This window comes from Aythya marila (genome assembly GCF_965140915.1).
Source record: "Aythya marila genome assembly, chromosome: 33".
NCBI lineage: Eukaryota > Metazoa > Chordata > Aves > Anseriformes > Anatidae > Aythya > Aythya marila.
The window spans coordinates 1,076,183-1,093,666 of record NC_139074.1 but is presented as its reverse complement, the minus strand read 5'-3'; the positions used below and the strand labels follow the sequence as shown (position 1 = coordinate 1,093,666).

Genomic DNA, 17,484 nt, shown 5'->3' with positions numbered 1-17,484 from the left:
GAGCAAAGGCTGAGATGTCCTTGGCTTAGTATAAGCACTGCTCTGCAACAATTAAAGCATCGGGGTGTTATCAGCACTCTTCTCATTCTAAGCCAAAACACAGCATTCCACCAGCTACTAGGAAGAAAATTAATTCTGTGCTAACTGAAACCAGGACACATATCCAAGCACCTGTGTGGTTAAAGGTGGCTGTGCTGCTGTCGCCGAGCCTCCTCCCAGTCTCAGCCATGATAGTTCAGAGCATCCAGAGGAAGTTCTTCCCATGACAGCAGGGTATAGCTTGTCACAAAACAATTCCCGGTTGTTTTGTCCCGGAAAATTATTTCATGCTGTGTTGTTCATTATTCCTAATCTCTCTTCTCCCTGCTTCCTCCAATGCTGTGTGAGTAAGGGTGTTACCAAAGCTGTGGATCAGCGATCGGTGTGCTGAGAAACGTTTTTTTTTTCCCCCTTTAAATACTGCCCTTTGCTCTAACCACTCCCCCTTGCTAATGAAGATATTGAGGAGGAGTGGCCAAAAAATAAAAATAAAAAGAGAAGCGCACATTTCCATTAGAAACCTGCCCGTTTGCTAAAACACATATTTTCTCCCAGATGAAGCTGTGGGCAGCTCTTGGAGACACAGGAGCTCTGCAGAGCATGCAGCACACGATGAGAAGGCATTGGAAGCTCTCCATCAAATGCCATATATTCAGGCCATATTTTCTGCTTTTAAACCAGCAGAAATCAGAGCACCAAATTCCTCAGCCGCCAAGGCAGAAGGAATCTCTAGAAATTTGCTTTATGTTTTCACAGAATGATAAAATTGTAGGGGTTGGAAGGGACCTCGAGAAATCATCAGGTCCAACGCCCATTTCCTTCAAAAATGACAAATTTTGCAAGAAAGCCATCTTTCAATTTTATTTTTTTTTTTTCAATTTTATCTTTAAAGCTAGAGCAGCGTCTCTTCACACTTGGGTTTGAAAGAGCACATTTAGGTTGGCCACAGACTGGTGAAAACATCCCTTTTATGGAGAAAAAAAGGGTTTTTGAACATGCTGGGTGGCAGCTTTATAGCGGGTTTGCTCCCTGCAAGTGTAAATGATTTTTGCCCGGCTCAATTCCCCTACTCCCTGCCCTTTGCAAACCCAAAGCTCAATTTTCATCCGCTGATTTTTGAAGTTTTCCGGAATTGGGACCCATGCCTGGAGGGAGCTTTGGGTCAGCTGGGGCGAAGCCTCCGTGATCCAGAGCAGGAGTAGTCATTGTGTGTTGCTCCCTCTACCGGAGAAAATAAGGTGATAATAATGTGTTTTGGGTTGGGAAAGGTTGTGTTTGAGGTGGTTGAATAAAAAGGGGGTTTATAGGTTAGTTTTGGGCAGCTCCAGCCCCAAAAGAGAGGGGGTGAAGCAGGAAAGATGGGACGGGCTACTGGGATGGACCAAGCTCTGGGTTTTGGGTGAAGGATGGAGTTTGGAAGAGGAACCTATTTACAAAAAAAAAAAAAAACCTAAAAATCAAACAGAGTGGATGCAAAATCATTTGAACCAAAATTTTGGGTGTTGAAAGGATGCCTAAAAATCCCCAACATGAATTTGTACAGACACAAAACGTAGGCAAAGGACAATGGGATGGACGCATCCTTTCTGCCGTGCCCTGGGATCCCTGTTTGGGGCTGTCTGGTAGAGAATGATGATTTCTCATCTGCTTTATTTGACCAAAAAAACAACCTGCAGAGCAAAGCCACATCCTCCAGTACTTCACAGAGCAGGAGGGAGAACAGGGCGCTGGTGCTGCAAGAGGAAACCTCAGGGCTTCAGTTGTTTTCCCCAGCCTAAGAGGGGACAAGAAGGGTCTGGGGGATCCGTGCCACGATGATGGGAGCTGTCACCTAGTTGGCATTGGTTGGTGTGTGAAGGTGTTTTGGATTTTGGGATGGGCTGCAGGAAAAGTGGGAAAAGTTGCAGGTGTTTCACCCATTTCTTCCCCTGGAGCATTTCTTCAGCTGGTTCACCACCACCAACCACAGAGGCTTGTGCAACCCCTTCTCCACAAAAACCTTCTCTCAGTCATTAATTCCACCAATTTTTGTCCTCTCCACCCCAAACAGAGGAGACGTTTCCACCACTTTGCTCTGCAACCCTTGTACTCTTTGCTCTGGAGCAATAGTTGGGGTGGAGAGGCTGCGATGTGAGCTCAGATATCTCAAACCTGAATTCAGTTGATAAATCCAGCGAGGTTCGTTGACGAAATCATTACATCCAACCTTCTTAATGAGGTGGCTCTTCACTGCCCATATTCCCAAAGACTTTTGGTGGCGAAATTTATGGAAAATGGAAGTTTTGCGCCTCCAAAGCCTCAGCCATCTAAAGGAAGGGAGATGATGGGGGTGATGTTTGGGGTGAAGCATCTCTTCATGCTTGCCCACAGTTTGTGAGAATATAAATTAAAATAAAATGAATGAAGGTGCTAAACTATGGGGTGAAAAAGAGCAAAAATAAATCAGAGGAAACAAGGATGCTAGGACTTAAAAACCAGAATCATAGAATATCCCTAGTTGGAAGGGGCCCATAAATTAAAATGAAAAATAAAAATAGGAAGGAAATTTCATCCTGGCGTGGACTTCTTGCTGCTGCAAATTTCTTTTGCAAGAAAAGAAATTCGCCTGGGGGTTATTTAAAAGAGAAAGTGCAGAATCCAAGAGAAACCAAGAAAATTCAAAAGGCCAGAGGCAGGAAGGGCTGAGGATGGGGAGGTTTGGTGGCTTAAAAATTAAACGAAGACACAAAACATTACGAGGTGTTAATCTGTTAAATCTTGTCGTGGATGAGGTTCTGAAAAGGTGCTAAACCACCCGATGCTGCTGTCAAGGGAACAGTTTTGCAGCACTTTTGCAAAAAATGTTAGGGAGGGAGCAGCCGTGCAGATTCTACCTTAAAATCTATTTCATTTTATTTACTTTTGCTAAAATCCCCATCCCTTACACCTGTCTCTGGCTTGCAGAGGTGCTGGAGGCAAAGGGGCTGAGCGCTGGTGGCTTCTGCTTCTTCTTCCCCCCTCCAAGGTTTTACCCTCACCTCCAAAGGTGGGAAAGGGAGAGGTACTGATTATTAAGTGGAATTTTGGGGATAATTGCATGGAAAAGGGCGTTATGCTCCTCTCCCCAGCTTGGTGCCAAGGTGCAGAAACCTCTGTGCAAGAAGATAATTGCAATACAAACATGATAATAAATGAGATGAAAGCCCTGCCCTGACCCCGCTCTCCTGGAGAAGAAGGGGTTGCTATTGCTTTTTTAATGCTTTTGATTTTGGTATTTCTTTTTGCTATATATATATATTTTTCAAGTTTTATGCTAACTAAATAAAATGTCCTTCCCTTTGCACCTCTCAGAGGCTGCTTCGCTTTCGGAAACCGCTTTTTGTGGGCGGCCTCAGCAGGTTGGGGAGCAGAGGGCAGCAGGCGAGGCTCAGACACCCAGCGCCGCTTCACCCAGCTTTACCTCCAGGAAAAAATATATAAAAAATAATAATAATTTCCTTTTTCTGCCCCTGCACCTGGCTCTGCTGCTCCTTGGGGACTGCTGGTGATGGCGCTGACAACGGTTTACACCGACCTGGAGTTGCCACCGGGTCCCAGAGGCATCCCACAGCTCCCAAAGCCTCCCGGTGAGTGGATTTGCTTCGTACCCATGGGTGCTGGGGTCCCTCTGGGCTTTGGCCCTATATCTTTTGGGGGAGGTGGGCTGGACGCCCTACAAACGGTGCTGGTGCTGTCCCTGGTGCCACCCTGGAGCTGCTGGGCCCTAGCAGGGGGGGAAACACAGTGAGAAAAGTTTTTTTTCCAGCCCAAATCCTCATTTTCCTCGAGGATGTTTGCTATCCACCTCCGCTACGGGGCAGAGCAGCTGCACAAGCAGATTTCTTTCCCCAAATCTCTCTGAAATGTGCTGCAAGGAGAATTTCCCCGAGGACACCGCTACCTGCAGAGCTTTTGCACGCTCCCCTTTCTCACCTCGCACGAGGTCTTCTGCAAGCGGGCTGCAACTGAGCAGCAATTGTGGCTTTGAGCACCCAAAGGCTTCATTTTGGGCCCTTCCCTTGAGCCAGGATCCCCCCCAAGCCCCCTCCCAGGTGCAGCAAGGGGTGTAGAGGAGCTGAGCTGCTGTTTATCACCTCGGGCAAGCGAGGGAGGCAGCTTGTGGGTGTTTTTTTTGCTTCTCAGCTCCCCTCCAAGCCACCTTGCAGGATGCAGGGTGAGGGGGGGAGGGGGGACAGATGTGACTGTCCCCATGACGTGGACACCAAACTGAAGGGGGTTAAAACAGGGAAGGGATGGCGACGATGTGGGTTTCTCTCCCAATACAGGTCCCGTTGCAGGTCGCCGGTGGTACTGGGTGATACTGGGAACCGGATGGGTTGGGGCCGCTGTCCTGGCGGGCATCGTGGTGTGGCTGCTGCAGCGACACGGTGAGTGGCGGGGTGTCAGGGTGTGTGGGGGGGAAAACAAATCAAATCCCCCCCCAAAAAGCCATGGCAGCTCCGTATTTCGCCTATATTTGGAGAACATCCCCTGGACCCACCAGGCTGTTTTTATTGCTTGTTTGTTTTGTGGGTTTGATGCCTGTGCTGCCACAAATCCCTGCTCCCTCCGGCAGCACCTTGCTCCATCCCACACCGAGGGTGGCTCCGCACGAGGGTTTCACCCCACTGCTTGCATCCTGGGGTCAAACCCATCCCACCCCCCAATTTCAGATGGAAACAGCCTCAATCCCACTGGCTCATGCTCCTGGGAATCCTGCCTGGGCAAGGACACCCCCAGCTCCAACTGCTCCCTGAACTACTTCCAGCTGGGGCTCAGAGAGCGGCTGTGCGAGGCCGAGAGCCACCAGGCACCAGGTAGCCCACGCTGTTACGGGGGTGTTGGCTTGCTTTGGGCCCCTCCACGCAGAAAACGGGGCCCAACAGCGAGGGAAAGCCCCCCCTAGACCTCACTATCCTGCTGCTTTCCCTCCGTGTTGTCACCTTTATCCTTCCCCTCTCCATGCACCCCTCTTTGTACCTTCAACCTCTGCTCCTATCCCTCCAACCCCAGCTTTTCCCTCAGTTCTCATAAAGACTTTTCTCCTAAAAAAAAAAATAAATAAAACAAAACAGAGGGTTGAGAAAAGCTTGGGAGGGTCCTGGGGAGGGGTCTCCCAGCTTCGCCCCTTACCCAGCTCACGTCCCCAACCCCTTTCCAGGTGCTGAGGGCTGCTGGCTCTGCCCTGCGGGCTGGCAGCCCTTCGCCACCAAATGCTACTGGGTTTCTGCAAAAACCCTGCCCTGGGAAGAGGCAGGACGTGACTGCAAGGACAGGAGGGCAGAGCTGGTGGTGCTGAAGAGCGTGGAGGAGAAGGTAAAGGACCAAAGAGAAAGCATCACGACTGCAATCGGATTTTTTTTCCAGCTGATGCTGCCTGCCCAAGTTGCAGAGACAATTGGATGTCGGGGGAAAATAAATAATAATAAAGAGGGAGGAATAATAATGATAAAATAATATAATAATAATAGGAGGGGGAGAAAAGAGGGATGGAGGGGGGTAAAAAGGGGAGAAGGGGAAGAAAAGGAGGTGAAGAGGGGGGAAAAAGAGGGAGGGGGAAGAAAAGGGAGAGAAGGGGGGAAGAAAAGGGGGAGAAAAAGAGGATAAGGGGGAAAGGGGGATAAGGTGGGAAAAAGAGGGAGAGTGGGGGAAAAAAGGGGAGGGGTGAAAAAGGGTGGGGGGAAATATGGGGAGGAGGGGAAAATGGGGAGAGGGGGAAAATGGGGGAGAAGGGGGGAAAAGGGAGAGAGAGGGGGGGAAAAACAGGGAGATGGGGTCTGCCTCCTCCTCCCCTAGAACTTCACTGGGGCCATGAGAAAAGAAACAACGGGGAGCTGGACGGGGCTCAGCACCATGCCGACTCAGGGCGAGGAGTGGACGTGGATGGATGGATCCCCTTTGCAGGATGATTGGTGAGTTGTTCCTGAGCCCCGTGCAAAAACCCCATCCCAGGAGAAATTTGGGTTGCTCACCCGCTTCCTTGACAGCAAACTCCCCCCAGAATCCTTCCAGAGCTGCTGGGGAGCAAATGAAATTTGGGCAATGCGGGCCTGCAGCCCCCAGCTGCTCGGCAAGGAGAGGAAGAAGTGATCAAAGCATTTTTCCTACGTATTTTCCCTGTAATTTCAGGCAGGGAAATTGCAACTGGTTAAAAAGGAGATGCCCCAATCCGGGATATTTTGCAGCTGGGGTCCTGCTGTAGCCACATGGACTTTGATATCCCAAAAAAAAAAAAAATAGAGCTTTTGGGAGAGATAAATTTTTATTAGACAAAGCAGAGGGTGTATGGGGAGGAGAAACGAGTGGATTTTTTTTTTTTTTTTTTTTTTTTTTCTTTTTGTGGGGCAAAAGCTGGAAAATTGCTTTCTCTGGAGAAACAGGAGGAAAACAGGGTGCTACACTCCAAGCTGAACGGCTGACTTGGTTAAAGTTTTCTTGGGGGGCTAAACAACCATCTGAAGAGATGAAATGTTGCTGCTGGAAGCAGCATCCAAGTGTTTTCTGTTGTGTTGACTAAAATCTTGCTTACGGTGCTCCCCAGGCTGCAGGTGATGGGGGAAAGGAAGGTGAATGCCTGTGCGGCGATATTGAAGGGGCAGCTCCGCTCCCACTCGTGCAGCACGCCGTTGCATTGGATTTGCCAGAAAGAGGCCACTAAGATTTAAGCACAGCTTCGCCCGAGGGAGCCACGACAAGGCACAAACGGGATGGGACACAGCACCGGGATGCCAAAAAGCAGCTCCAGAGCTTCGAGGCTGGTGGCTTCTCCCAGCTCTGCTTCTTTCCTCCACTTTCCCTTTCTCCTCCTACATCTGAATCCCACAAACAAGGGCATCAAGCCCTCAATATTCAGAGTGCTGGAAAAATGTTTTTTTCCAAACATTTTGGATATTCCCAAGTCTCTCTGCAACTGCTTCAAAGACACGAGTGGTTGAAGGATCCTTTGATCCCAGAACTCCATGCTGCTGCTTCGAGGAGTTTCTACTTCTGCAAGCTGAAGTTAAAATAAATTAATACTTATTTCTTTAAATAAAGCACCGTCAGGAACCCTACACAAGGGGGTTTAATGGTAGCAGCTTTCTCTTCATCATCTTCATGGTGTAAATTCGGAAGAGACTCCAGGATGCAGGAGGATGCTGAAGGGGGCAGCTCAGGGCTCTACTCCCCTCCACGCTCCCCTGGGGCTCTGCAGGGGGTGGCTGCAGACCGAATACTTCAGCTGGGAGCACCAGTCGCTGCTGACCCCATCACTGTTGATGTAGGCACATTGGCCATTGCCCCGGATATCGAACCTGCACAGAGTAGCAGAAGGAGAAGTCAAGGGGCTGAGCATCTCCCACATAAGCAAGAGGTGCTGGAAGGAGGAGGACAAATCCTTTCCAGCGGACAATGACCCCTCTGCAAAGCTAAGTCTGCCCCCTTCCATGAAGGGAGGAATATTTTTGGTTGATTAATCCCATATGGGTTCATCCAGGGATGCCCTCTGCATCCACAAGCTGCTTCCCAGTGTTATATATGGAATGGTAATTCGTGTCGAGAAAATGGTTGATATTAATAAAGAAGGGGGAGATTTGGGAGTGTGGCCATGGGGGTTGGAAAGCCCCATGGTTGAGATAACATTAGACTCTTAACGATGAGGCCATCAGGAATATAAAAGAGTTTAGAGGGAACAAAGAAGGGTGATTCAGGAGACTCCATGCAGTCTCTGGTTTCTTGTTCTCCAGCTGGTCTCTTGTTCTCCAACCATTAAGGCAGGGATGTTTCTGGGTGTTTGCTGTTGTTATATGCAAAGTTGTCTGACCATTGAAAAGATGTTTTGTAAAGAACTGCTGTGGAGAGAAGGGTATAAGAGGGGAGCCAGCTCTCAAGATAAAAAAAAAAAGAAAAAAAAAAAAAAAAAAAAAAGGCAACAGGATGTGATGAAGTTATGTCATCAATAAAGAAGCAGAAAGAAGGAATGAAAAGGAACAGGCTGTCAGAATGGAGACCAGGACGGGAACAGGCACATTGATTGCCTCATGAAGATAGGTTCGGCCAAACTCAGCAAATCACTCAGAGAAGCTTGTACTGAAAGTCGCTGGAAATAGGCACACTGGAGCTGGGAAGAAGCTCGAGCTGAGAGAAGCGGACCTGTGCACACAACTGCCCCTCGCTGGTGAGCAGCTACGCATTATGGGGAATCATACGTCCTTAGGAACAAAGACTGTCCTGGTAACCTTACAGCTTATTCTTCTTCTTAACAATCGGACAGTTTATGAGCCTGAAATATGGAACCAAATTGAGGTCAAGGTGTGGGACTCTGCAACTAAAAACAACAAGGTTGCAGTGGGATTGCTGGGCACCTGGTGAGCAATCTCTGAGGCCTTAAAGAGCCGTGTGGGACCACAGTCAGAAACGTGTGGTTTACCAGATAGTGAGGGAGCTTCGGGCTCGTTTACTGATCTGACCGCTAGGCCATGGGCCCCTCTGCTGCTACAGCCGTCAAAGGCTTTTGCTGTTACGCCCCCTGGTGACCTGGACGTGCCTTTTGACCCAGGCCTCATTGGCCTTGAGAAGGGAGATGGATATGCTTTTCTTCAATCCGGGAAGAACTGGATACATAAGGCCTGAAGACCGAGTTGCTTGACAATTTAAAGCGAGACATATTGTTCAAAAGGAATGAAAAATGGAGACTTGTTTGTAATCAAGAAAAGGAATGGAAGATTGAGACTGTTAAGTCATGGATCTTAAAGGATTGTTTGTTACCTTTTCTGATTGCACATATGTATAGCTGTACTCAGATTTAGTATGTAAAAGACATGTTCTATATATTTAGAATGTTTGATGTTCGCGGGTATGTGTTGATGGAGCGTAGACTCCCCGCACAACCAGCACTGTTTAATTGCCTTTTATACCATTTATAAGTATAAATATTACAAAATTCAGATTGAGTTGAGACTTCATTTATAACATTAGTATTATAAATGAAGTCTCAACTCAATCTGAATTTAGTAATAATTATAAAAGCTATAAAAAGTATAAAAGCTATAAAAGGTATAAAAACTATAAAAGGCAAGTAAACAGGGCTGGGTGTGCGGGGAGTCTACGCTCCACCAACACGCACACATGAACATCAAACATTCTAAATATATAGAACATCGCTTTTACATACTAAACCCGAGTATGCCTATACATACGTACAATCAGGAAAGGTAACAAACAATCCTTTAAGATCCATGACTTAACAGTCTCAATCTTCCATTCCTTTTCTTGATTACAAACAAGTCTCCATTTTCCATTCCTTTTGAACAATATGTCTCGCTTTAAGTTGTCAAGCAACTCGGTCTTTGGGCCTTATGTATCCCATTCTTCCCGGATTGAAGAAAAGCATATCCATCTCCTTTTCAAGGCCAATGAGGCCTGGATCAAAAGGCACGTCCAGGTCACCAGGGGGCGTAACAGCAAAAGCCTTCAATGGCTGTAGCAGCAGAGGGGCCCATGGCGTAGCAGTCGGATCAGTAAAAGAGCCCACAGCTCCCTTCACTGTCTGGTAAACCACACATCTCTGACTGTGGCCCCACAGGGCTCTTTAAGGCCTCAGAGACTGCTCACCAGGTGCCGAGCAATTCCACTGCAACCTTGTCGTTTTTAGTTGCAGAGTCCCACACCTTGACCTCAGTTTGGTCCCCTGTTTCAGGCTCATAAACTGTCCGATTGTTAAGAAGGAGAATAAGCTGTAAGGTTACCAGGACTTTGTTCCTAAGGACGTATGACTCCCCATAATGCACAACTGCTTACCAGCGAGGGGCAGTTGTGTGTACAGGTCCGCTTCTCTCAGCTCGAGCTTCTTCCTAGCTCCAGTGCGCCTATTTCCAGCGACTTTCAGTACAAGCTTCTCTGAGCAGTTTGCTAAGTCTGGCCGAACCCATCTTCATGAGTAAATCAATGTGCCTGTTCCCATCCTGGTCTCCATTCTGCCAGCCTGTTCCTCTTCACTTCTTCTCCTGCTTCTTTATTGATGTAACTTCATCTTGCTGCCTTCTTTTTTATCTTGAGGGCAGGCTCCCCTCTTATACCTTTCTCTCCACAGCAGTTCTTTTCAAAACAACTTTTCATTGGTCAGACAACTTTGCATATATCAGCAGCAAACACCCAGAAACATCCCTGCCTTAATGGTTGGAGAACAAGAGACCAGCTGGAGAACAAGAAACCAGAGACTGCATGGAGTTTCCTGAATCACCCTTCTTTGTTCCCTCTAAACTCTTTCATATTCTTGATGGCCTCATCGTTAAGAGTCTAATGTTATCTCAACCACGGGGCTTTCCAATCCCTTTATGGCCACACTCTCATATATCCCCCTTCTTTATTAATATCAACAATCTTCTTGACACGAATTACCACTCCATATGTAACACCAAGGACCAAGCATTAGAAGAAGGGGTGGTTAATTGCTCCCAGCCCATTAAAAAATGTGAGGAAAAGCAGCCAGGACGTACAGGTTGTTGAAGAGAGACCCATTGCACCATCTCCAGGGGTCGGATCCCTCTCGATGCAGACCAATCCAGAAGTGCAAGGCACGTCCGTAACGCAATAGGAAGCTCTGGAAAGCAAAGAAGAAATGTTGTGCCCATCTTTATCTTACACCCTCCAAGGAACCCCACAGCTGCTTCCCAAAAAGCCACCCCATCATCCGGCAAACCCCTCACTTAACCAAGTCCTCCTGGCTGTCAATGGTGGCCAGCTGGGCTCCTTGGGAGAGGCAGAAGCTCTGGCTCTTGTTCCAGTTGGCCTCGACATCCACAAAGTAGAAGCATTTCTCCCTGAACCCGATGCCCTTTCCTGAGCAGGTGGGAAGGATGGGAGAGGGGCAGGATGGACATTTCCTGGCTGGAAATAAGCAGAAGGAAATCTGCTTATTTTAATCGGTGGTGATGATTTGTGAGATCTAATCCCGTAAAAAACGTGTTCATTTCCACTTCTCATTTTATTTTTGTAGTTTTCACCTTTCTGTTCAAAATATTCATTTTCAGTTCCAGAAGCTGCTCGGGCCTGAAATAAACACCTCCTTCCTCTCCATAAAGGTCTTTCTGCAGCTTCCTCCTGGAGCAGAGTGTTTTGAGGCGGTTTTGGCCCCTTTAGGGACAAATTTTGCCCCCGTCCAGGTTTTCCTGTGGCATCCCATGCCCAGCCCCTGCCCTATCCTCACCGCTGGGTTTTCCAAAGGGGAGGAGAGGATTCTGGTAGGGCCATCTCCATCCTCTTACCCGCCAGGGCAATGACGGTGATCAGCAACGCTGTCACGAGCACGGTGACCCCGATGGGGAACAGTTTGTCCTTAAGGCACTTGAGGCTAAAAGCTGGAGGGAGAACAAAGCAACGGAGCATGGAGGAGAGGCACGGTCAACAAACACGGGGTACAAGTACCTCCAAGAGCCCCCTGAGCTGCCCACTGCCCCCCTATTCCCTCCAGCACCTGAAAATACACCCAGAAAGTACATATCCTATCCTATCCGGGGGAAAAGGCTCAGTTCAGAGGCCTTCTGAGGAATTTTAGGGCTGCCTGAGCTCATTGCATCACTTCCATCCCCTTCAAGCTCGGATATGAGCATTGCACCCACACCCACAGCTCAGGCCATTCCATACCTCTCACAGCTTTCCCGTCCTTACGCTCCTCTCCCCAGCTATTTTAATTAAATTAAATTATGCCCATGTAGCTCTAAGCCCTGCCATGACCTCCAGCAGCACCATGGCATCCCAAAAACAGGACTGGTGCTTACTCGTCTCTGTTGCTCCTTGGCGTGGGGACATCATCACAGCAGTGGGGTCCTCACCTAGAACAAAGCCAAGGGGCTGGTAAGAACTTGGAGGAGCCCCTCTGCCTTCTGCCTGGCCCCGTGAGCAGGATCAGGCCCCACACACCCCTCTGTACCCATTAGGGCCAGCCCAAGGGCTGCAGCAGCAGCTCACCCCCTTATTTTGGGGGAGATGGAAAGCAGACGGGGGTGGATGCATGGTTTCCACCTTCCGGCTTTGAAGGAGAGCTCGAGCGCATTGCTTCTGAGCCAGGAAACCATTCTGCACCTTCTGTTTGCCATGGGGAAGTGCTGACTTGATAACTTCCCCATTTCTTCAACGTTTTTTGGCTCCAGCCCCCACTCCACTTGACAGCCCACCAGAAGAACACACTATAGCAACATAACCCTAAAATCCAAACCACCCATCGCAGGCAGGGCAGCCCTTAAGACCATTAAGGAAAGAGCACGGGGGTTATTTACCTGCATCAGGAAGGGCTTCTGACATCCTCAAAGTCCCTTTTTTTCCTGTTTTTTTTTTTTTTGTTTGTTTGTTTGTTTCTCCAGCCAGCTCTTCTAAAAAATATCCGAGATGCTATATTAGGCCCGGACGCACCATTTTCTTAAAGCCCGTGGTTAAACATCCTCATTTCTTGCTGTTTATATTCACTCCAAGCTTTGTTCAGTCCCACAGGCTGCAGAAAATATCCCAGCTCACAACTGAAAATAAATAAAAAGAAAAATTAACAATAAAACAAGAAAACCACAGATGAAGCTATTGCCACTGAATCATTTCCATCTCAAAAAGAGCTCAGTCTCTTTAAAGGAAGAGCGTCCAGGTGCGCTGAACAAAGCCCAGATGATTATTCTGTGTAAACAGGTAAAACACTGGGAAATCCAGACCATGCAGCTGTTTTTTTCTGCTTTGTTTCACAAGAATTTCCCAGACCAAACCAGCCTGGCCCTTTATTTCCCAAGCAAAGCATAAAAAGGTCTTAGTTTTTCTGGTTTTGTTTTTGTGGTGGTTTTACCGTGCTGGGCAGCTAAACCCCACAACCGCTCTCTCACTCCCCTTCTTTTAGATGAGGAGGGGGAGAAGTAAAGCAAAGAACAACTCACGGGTTGAGATAAGGGTAATTTAATTAAAGGGAAATAATAATAACAATTAAATAAAGACTACCATGAACTAAACAGTTTAACTAAGGAGAAATAAAAAGGGAAAGGGGAAAAGAGAGGGGAAAAGGAAAAAATAAAAAGAAGAGAGGAAAACAAACAAAATAAATGAAGGCTATATGGAAGTGCAGAGGAAAGAAATTATTCTCTACTTCCCACAAATGAGCGATGATTGACCACGTCCTTGAAGCAAGGCCTCAATGCACGCAGCTGGTGTTCGAGAGGAGGGCCGACGTTTTCCCAACAAGAGCCCACCCCTCCTCTCCTCTTCCTGTTTCTACCTTTTATTGCTGAGTGTGACATCACACGGTATGGAATATCCCTTTGGTTGGTTTAGGTCAGCTGCCCTGGTGATGTTTCTCTCCTCACCTTTTTGCCCACCCCCTAGGAGGGTTAGAGAAAGTCCCGATGCTGTGCCAGCACTGCTCAGCACTAGACACAACACTGGTGTGGTAACACTGCTGTTCCAGCTACAAGTACAGAGTACGGCACTGTACGGGCTGCTGCCGGGAAAGTTAACATCCCAGCCAGACCCAGTACAGTTTTTAAATTGCTCCATTTTGCATAAAGTTGGACCTGGGCAGAGCTTTGCTGCTTTACAGCAGCTCGTTGCCACCCTCCTCAGCACCAACTCATCCCCAGAAGTCAAACTGCTCCTGCCCCAGACTACAGCTTGGTGTGTTTGGGAGGAAAAAAAAGAAAAAAAAAAAAAAAGAAAAAAGGCAATAAAGGCTGTTTTCACATCAGATAGCATGCTGAAATCTGTAGGAACAAACTTTGGTCTCAGTTTCATGGCTCCAGTGGGAAGAGAATTTACTGCCTGATCCAGCAGCAGCCTCAGCAAACATGCTGGCAATGAAAACAAAGGCTCTTTGTCCAAGCAAAAAAAAAAAAAAAAGGACAGAAACACAGAAACCCTATGCCTGGTTGTTTGGTGCTGGTGGGCAGCTCGGCTCCATCGGGCTGCTCCTGCTCCCCATCCCCAAAGAGCTGGAGGAGAAAATAGGATGAAAAGAAAGCTCAAGGGTTGAGAAAAGGAGAAGGGATCCCGATGACACAGCCAGAACAGCCTCAGTATAGACAGATTGTAATTTATTGCCTGCTAATTTATTGCCTGCTAAGAACAGACTGCAGCAGGGAGGATTAAAAGCAAAACAAAACTAAATTCCGCCCCATCCACCCTCTTCTACCTGCTCCCCATGGGAAGCATGGGGAAATGGGGTTGAGGTTGGTCCCTAATGCTTTGTCATTGCTGCTCCTTTGTGGGCACCCCCTGCTCCCCAAATCTTGCCCCGTAAGCTCAACACAACAGCTCGGATAAGCCAAATCCACCCAGCAGCAGCAGCCCCGTGCCCAAATCATAGCTTACCTGCATCCTCCAGCACATTCTGCAGGCACTCTCTTCCCCTCACCGCCATTGAAGTTAATTAGCTGGTGGCAAGCAAATGGTGGTTTAATAAATAACTCCAGCTGGTCACTCTGCAGCTGCACAGGTTAAATCTCCTCTTTTGTTTTTAGCTCAAAAAAAATCCCTGGAATTAGGCTCAGGCATCCTTTGCCCAAACCTCGCACAGCTCACATCCCTATAGCTCACCGCTTGGTCCAAGGGAAGGGCAGCACATGCAGTTATCTGTAAACCCAATTTCAGCTCCCTGGCTCTTTGACTCAGGGCTTTTTGACCCTCTACGGACCAGCTGGAGGCTTTTCAACCCGTGCCGATACATGGCATTGCCACAGAGCCCTGTTGCTAAAAAATGCAAAACCTGTTTTTTTTTGATTTTTTTTTTCTGCTCCATGAAACTCCTACAGAAAAAGACACAAAGACTCTGCAGTGTCTGCGTAGAGAATAAAAAGCAGACAGCGTGGCGCATTCCTAGCTGCCTCTGAGTCATGGAAACAAAACAACTATGCTCTGCCCCCACCAGCATCAGGAATAAAAATAAAAATAATAATTAAAAAAAGGTTACTTACATTATTTGGCACTGCTGTTGCCTCTCTGTCGCAGGGAAAGATGAAAGAAGACAGAGAAAAACACAGCTGCATCCGGGCTGGACAGTCAGATAACAGGCAGAAAATGTGTGCCAGAAAGTTGGTATTTTCTTCCAAGTGTCTTTCTGCTGCTCATAGCAGCAGCCTCCCATTTATTTATAGCTCTGCGGAATCAAATGAAAATATTTTCGTAAATAAGAAAGGCTCTCTAAATATTCATACTGTTAAAATTATCATGCCCAACAGCAGCCTGCTGGAAGTAATAAACCCTTGCAACCCAGGTGGTTTCATCCTCCCTTCCTTCCCCCCCCCGAGCATTTTTCCCTCCCTCGTGATCTTGGCAGGGTCTTTCAGGTTCCCCAAATGTGCGCAGACTCGGCTGTATCACACGGCCGCTCCCTTTTTTTCCATAAAAAGGAAAGGTTGGATGTGGTGCTTGGGGACACGGTTTAGTGGGTGACATCGGAGGTAGGGGAACGGCTGGGTCTCCCTTTTGGGGGTCTTTTCCCACCTGGATGATTGATTCTTTGAATATCTGAAGGGAAAGCAATGGTTAACGAAGGGCACACAAATGCACAAGGCTGCTTGCTCTGCCTCCTTCCCACTGAGTTTCCACAAAATGCCTCTTGCCCAGTATTGTAGAAATCATGGTCATTTAATGCTTTGCTGCCCAGATGGTTTCATTCTCCCTCCCCCAGCACACTTTTCCCCATCGGATCCATCCCTCGTGCTCCTGGCAGGGTCCTTCAGGCTCCCCAAATGTGCAGAGACTCGGCTGCATCATATGGGGTTCAATGTCCTTTGGGACGTGGAGTCCTGCTACCGAAACCTTGCCACGTAAACCCACAACAGTTGGAAACAGGTTCCCCTTTCTGAGCCCCCAGCCATGTGCTTGCACATCCGAAAGGGGAAAAATTATCTTGATCTCCTGGGAGTCCTCCTCACCCCATCTCCCCTTTGCCCTCTGTACCCACAAGAAAACAAACAACCAAACAAAAAGATAATCCTATTTTGAGGGGACAAGAGGATATTTTGAGTGGCAAACCAGACCTCAAACATCCTCAAAAACTTCAGTTTTGCCCCAAGAAGAGGTGAAGCCACATTACCGTGGCTCCCCACTTTGCATGCAAATCTTTGCAAGCCAGCTTAGACAATAAAATGTTGTTTTGGTGCTTTCAGCGTTACAGCACTACATGCAGCATTACTCCCCCCAGCGGCCTTAAACTCCTTCCACTGGCTTTCTTCAACAAAAGTAACAGAGGATTGCTTTCCTTCGCCTTTTGCTAACAGGCAAACATTTATAACCTGTGTTCAAGTGGCAGCCAGCGAAGTTTGAGTCACTTTACATATATTGGTCAAGAGAGGCGTTCCTCCTGCCACTGCTCTTCTGCAAGATCACGAGATCTTGCACAAGATCAGCAGACTGAACGATACCCCTCCCCTCGCTTTAAGTAACACTCCCTGCTTCTGTAGCAGCTATTCCTCTCGTTCACTGAATTGCAGCACAAGCAAGACAGAAGACACCACGAGTAGACACACCGCTCTTAGGGTAAGTCCACGTGTGAGCAACAAAACTGGGGGCCGGCTGAGCAAGCAACGCTCGGCTAGGGGCTGAAATGGGGAGGGAAGGAGCAGCCAGTCAGGAGGGGTTTCCATCTTCTTCCCTTCTTTTTTATTTAAGATTTTTTTTATGTTCCTGTGGTAGTTCTACTCAGGTGGGCAGCCGAGCTCCACCACAACCGCTCTCTCACTCCCCCTCTCCTCAAAGAGGAAGGGGGGGAAAATACAACACAGAGAACTCGAGGTTTGAGATGAGAAAGGTTTAATTAAAAGGGAATGGGGAGGAAAAACAGAAACAAAAGAAACAATCAGTCCGCGCGGAAGCACAGAGAGAGAGAAAAAAATTTATTCTCTACTTCCCATCAATGAGCGGGGCACACAAATGCACGCAGCCACTTTCTCCACCTCCCTTCTGCTGTTTCCCCAAAATGTTATGGTTTCGTTACTCAGTGCTGTGAAAATCAAAACCATTTAACTCTATTTGATTCTTTGAACATCTGAAGGGAAAGCAATGATCAGCGAAGAGCGCACAAATGTACACACCTGCTTGCTCCGCCTCCTTCCCACCAAGTTTCCACAAAATTTAAAACCAAATGGTTTTATCCTCCCTCCCCCAGCTCACTTTTCCCCATTGGATTCATCCCTCATCCTCTTGGCAGGGTCCTTCAGGCTCCCCAAATTTGCAGCGAATCGGCTGCATTGTATGGGGCTTGATGTCCTTTGGGACGTGGAGTCCTACTACCGAAACTTTGCCATATAAACCCACAACCATTGGAAACAGGCTCCCCTTTCTGAGCCCCAACTGTGTGCTTGCCCATCCCAAGGGGAAAAAATCATCTTGATCTCCTGGGAGTCATCCTCGCCCCTTCTCCCCTTTGCCTTCTGCACCCAAAAGAAAAACAAACAAACAAAACAAAAAGTCCTATTTTGAGGG

The 17,484-nt window shown here is 47.8% G+C and overlaps 2 protein-coding genes across 4 annotated transcripts; one reads left to right on the top strand and one right to left on the bottom strand.

Annotated features, from left to right (window-relative positions):
- The first annotated feature begins 2,361 nt into the window (after nucleotides 1-2,361).
- LOC309889178 (uncharacterized protein) lies at nucleotides 2,362-5,572 on the top strand. Its single transcript, XM_082781934.1, has 4 exons — nucleotides 2,362-3,644; nucleotides 4,344-4,445; nucleotides 4,731-4,874; nucleotides 5,219-5,572. Exons 1-4 carry the CDS (start codon nucleotides 3,566-3,568, stop codon nucleotides 5,512-5,514), a joined length of 621 nt encoding a protein of 206 aa, XP_082638060.1. The 5' UTR covers nucleotides 2,362-3,565; the 3' UTR covers nucleotides 5,515-5,572.
- A 728-nt stretch (nucleotides 5,573-6,300) lies between these two features.
- Nucleotides 6,301-15,276, bottom strand: LOC309889179 (C-type lectin domain family 2 member A-like). 3 transcript variants are annotated; one of them, XM_082781935.1, is made up of 8 exons: nucleotides 14,973-15,276; nucleotides 14,371-14,432; nucleotides 12,312-12,548; nucleotides 11,814-11,867; nucleotides 11,301-11,393; nucleotides 10,748-10,923; nucleotides 10,533-10,636; nucleotides 6,301-7,349 (listed from the first exon to the last, which is right to left on the bottom strand). In XM_082781935.1, the coding sequence occupies exons 3-8, from the start codon at nucleotides 12,334-12,336 to the stop codon at nucleotides 7,208-7,210; spliced, it is 594 nt and encodes a 197-aa protein (XP_082638061.1). In that variant the 5' UTR covers nucleotides 12,337-12,548; nucleotides 14,371-14,432; nucleotides 14,973-15,276; the 3' UTR covers nucleotides 6,301-7,207. The 3 variants fall into 3 exon arrangements, with proteins under 3 accessions (XP_082638061.1, XP_082638063.1, XP_082638062.1); XM_082781937.1 differs by lacking the exon at nucleotides 11,301-11,393; XM_082781936.1 differs by lacking the exon at nucleotides 14,371-14,432.
- Between the last annotated feature and the right edge of the window lie 2,208 nt (nucleotides 15,277-17,484).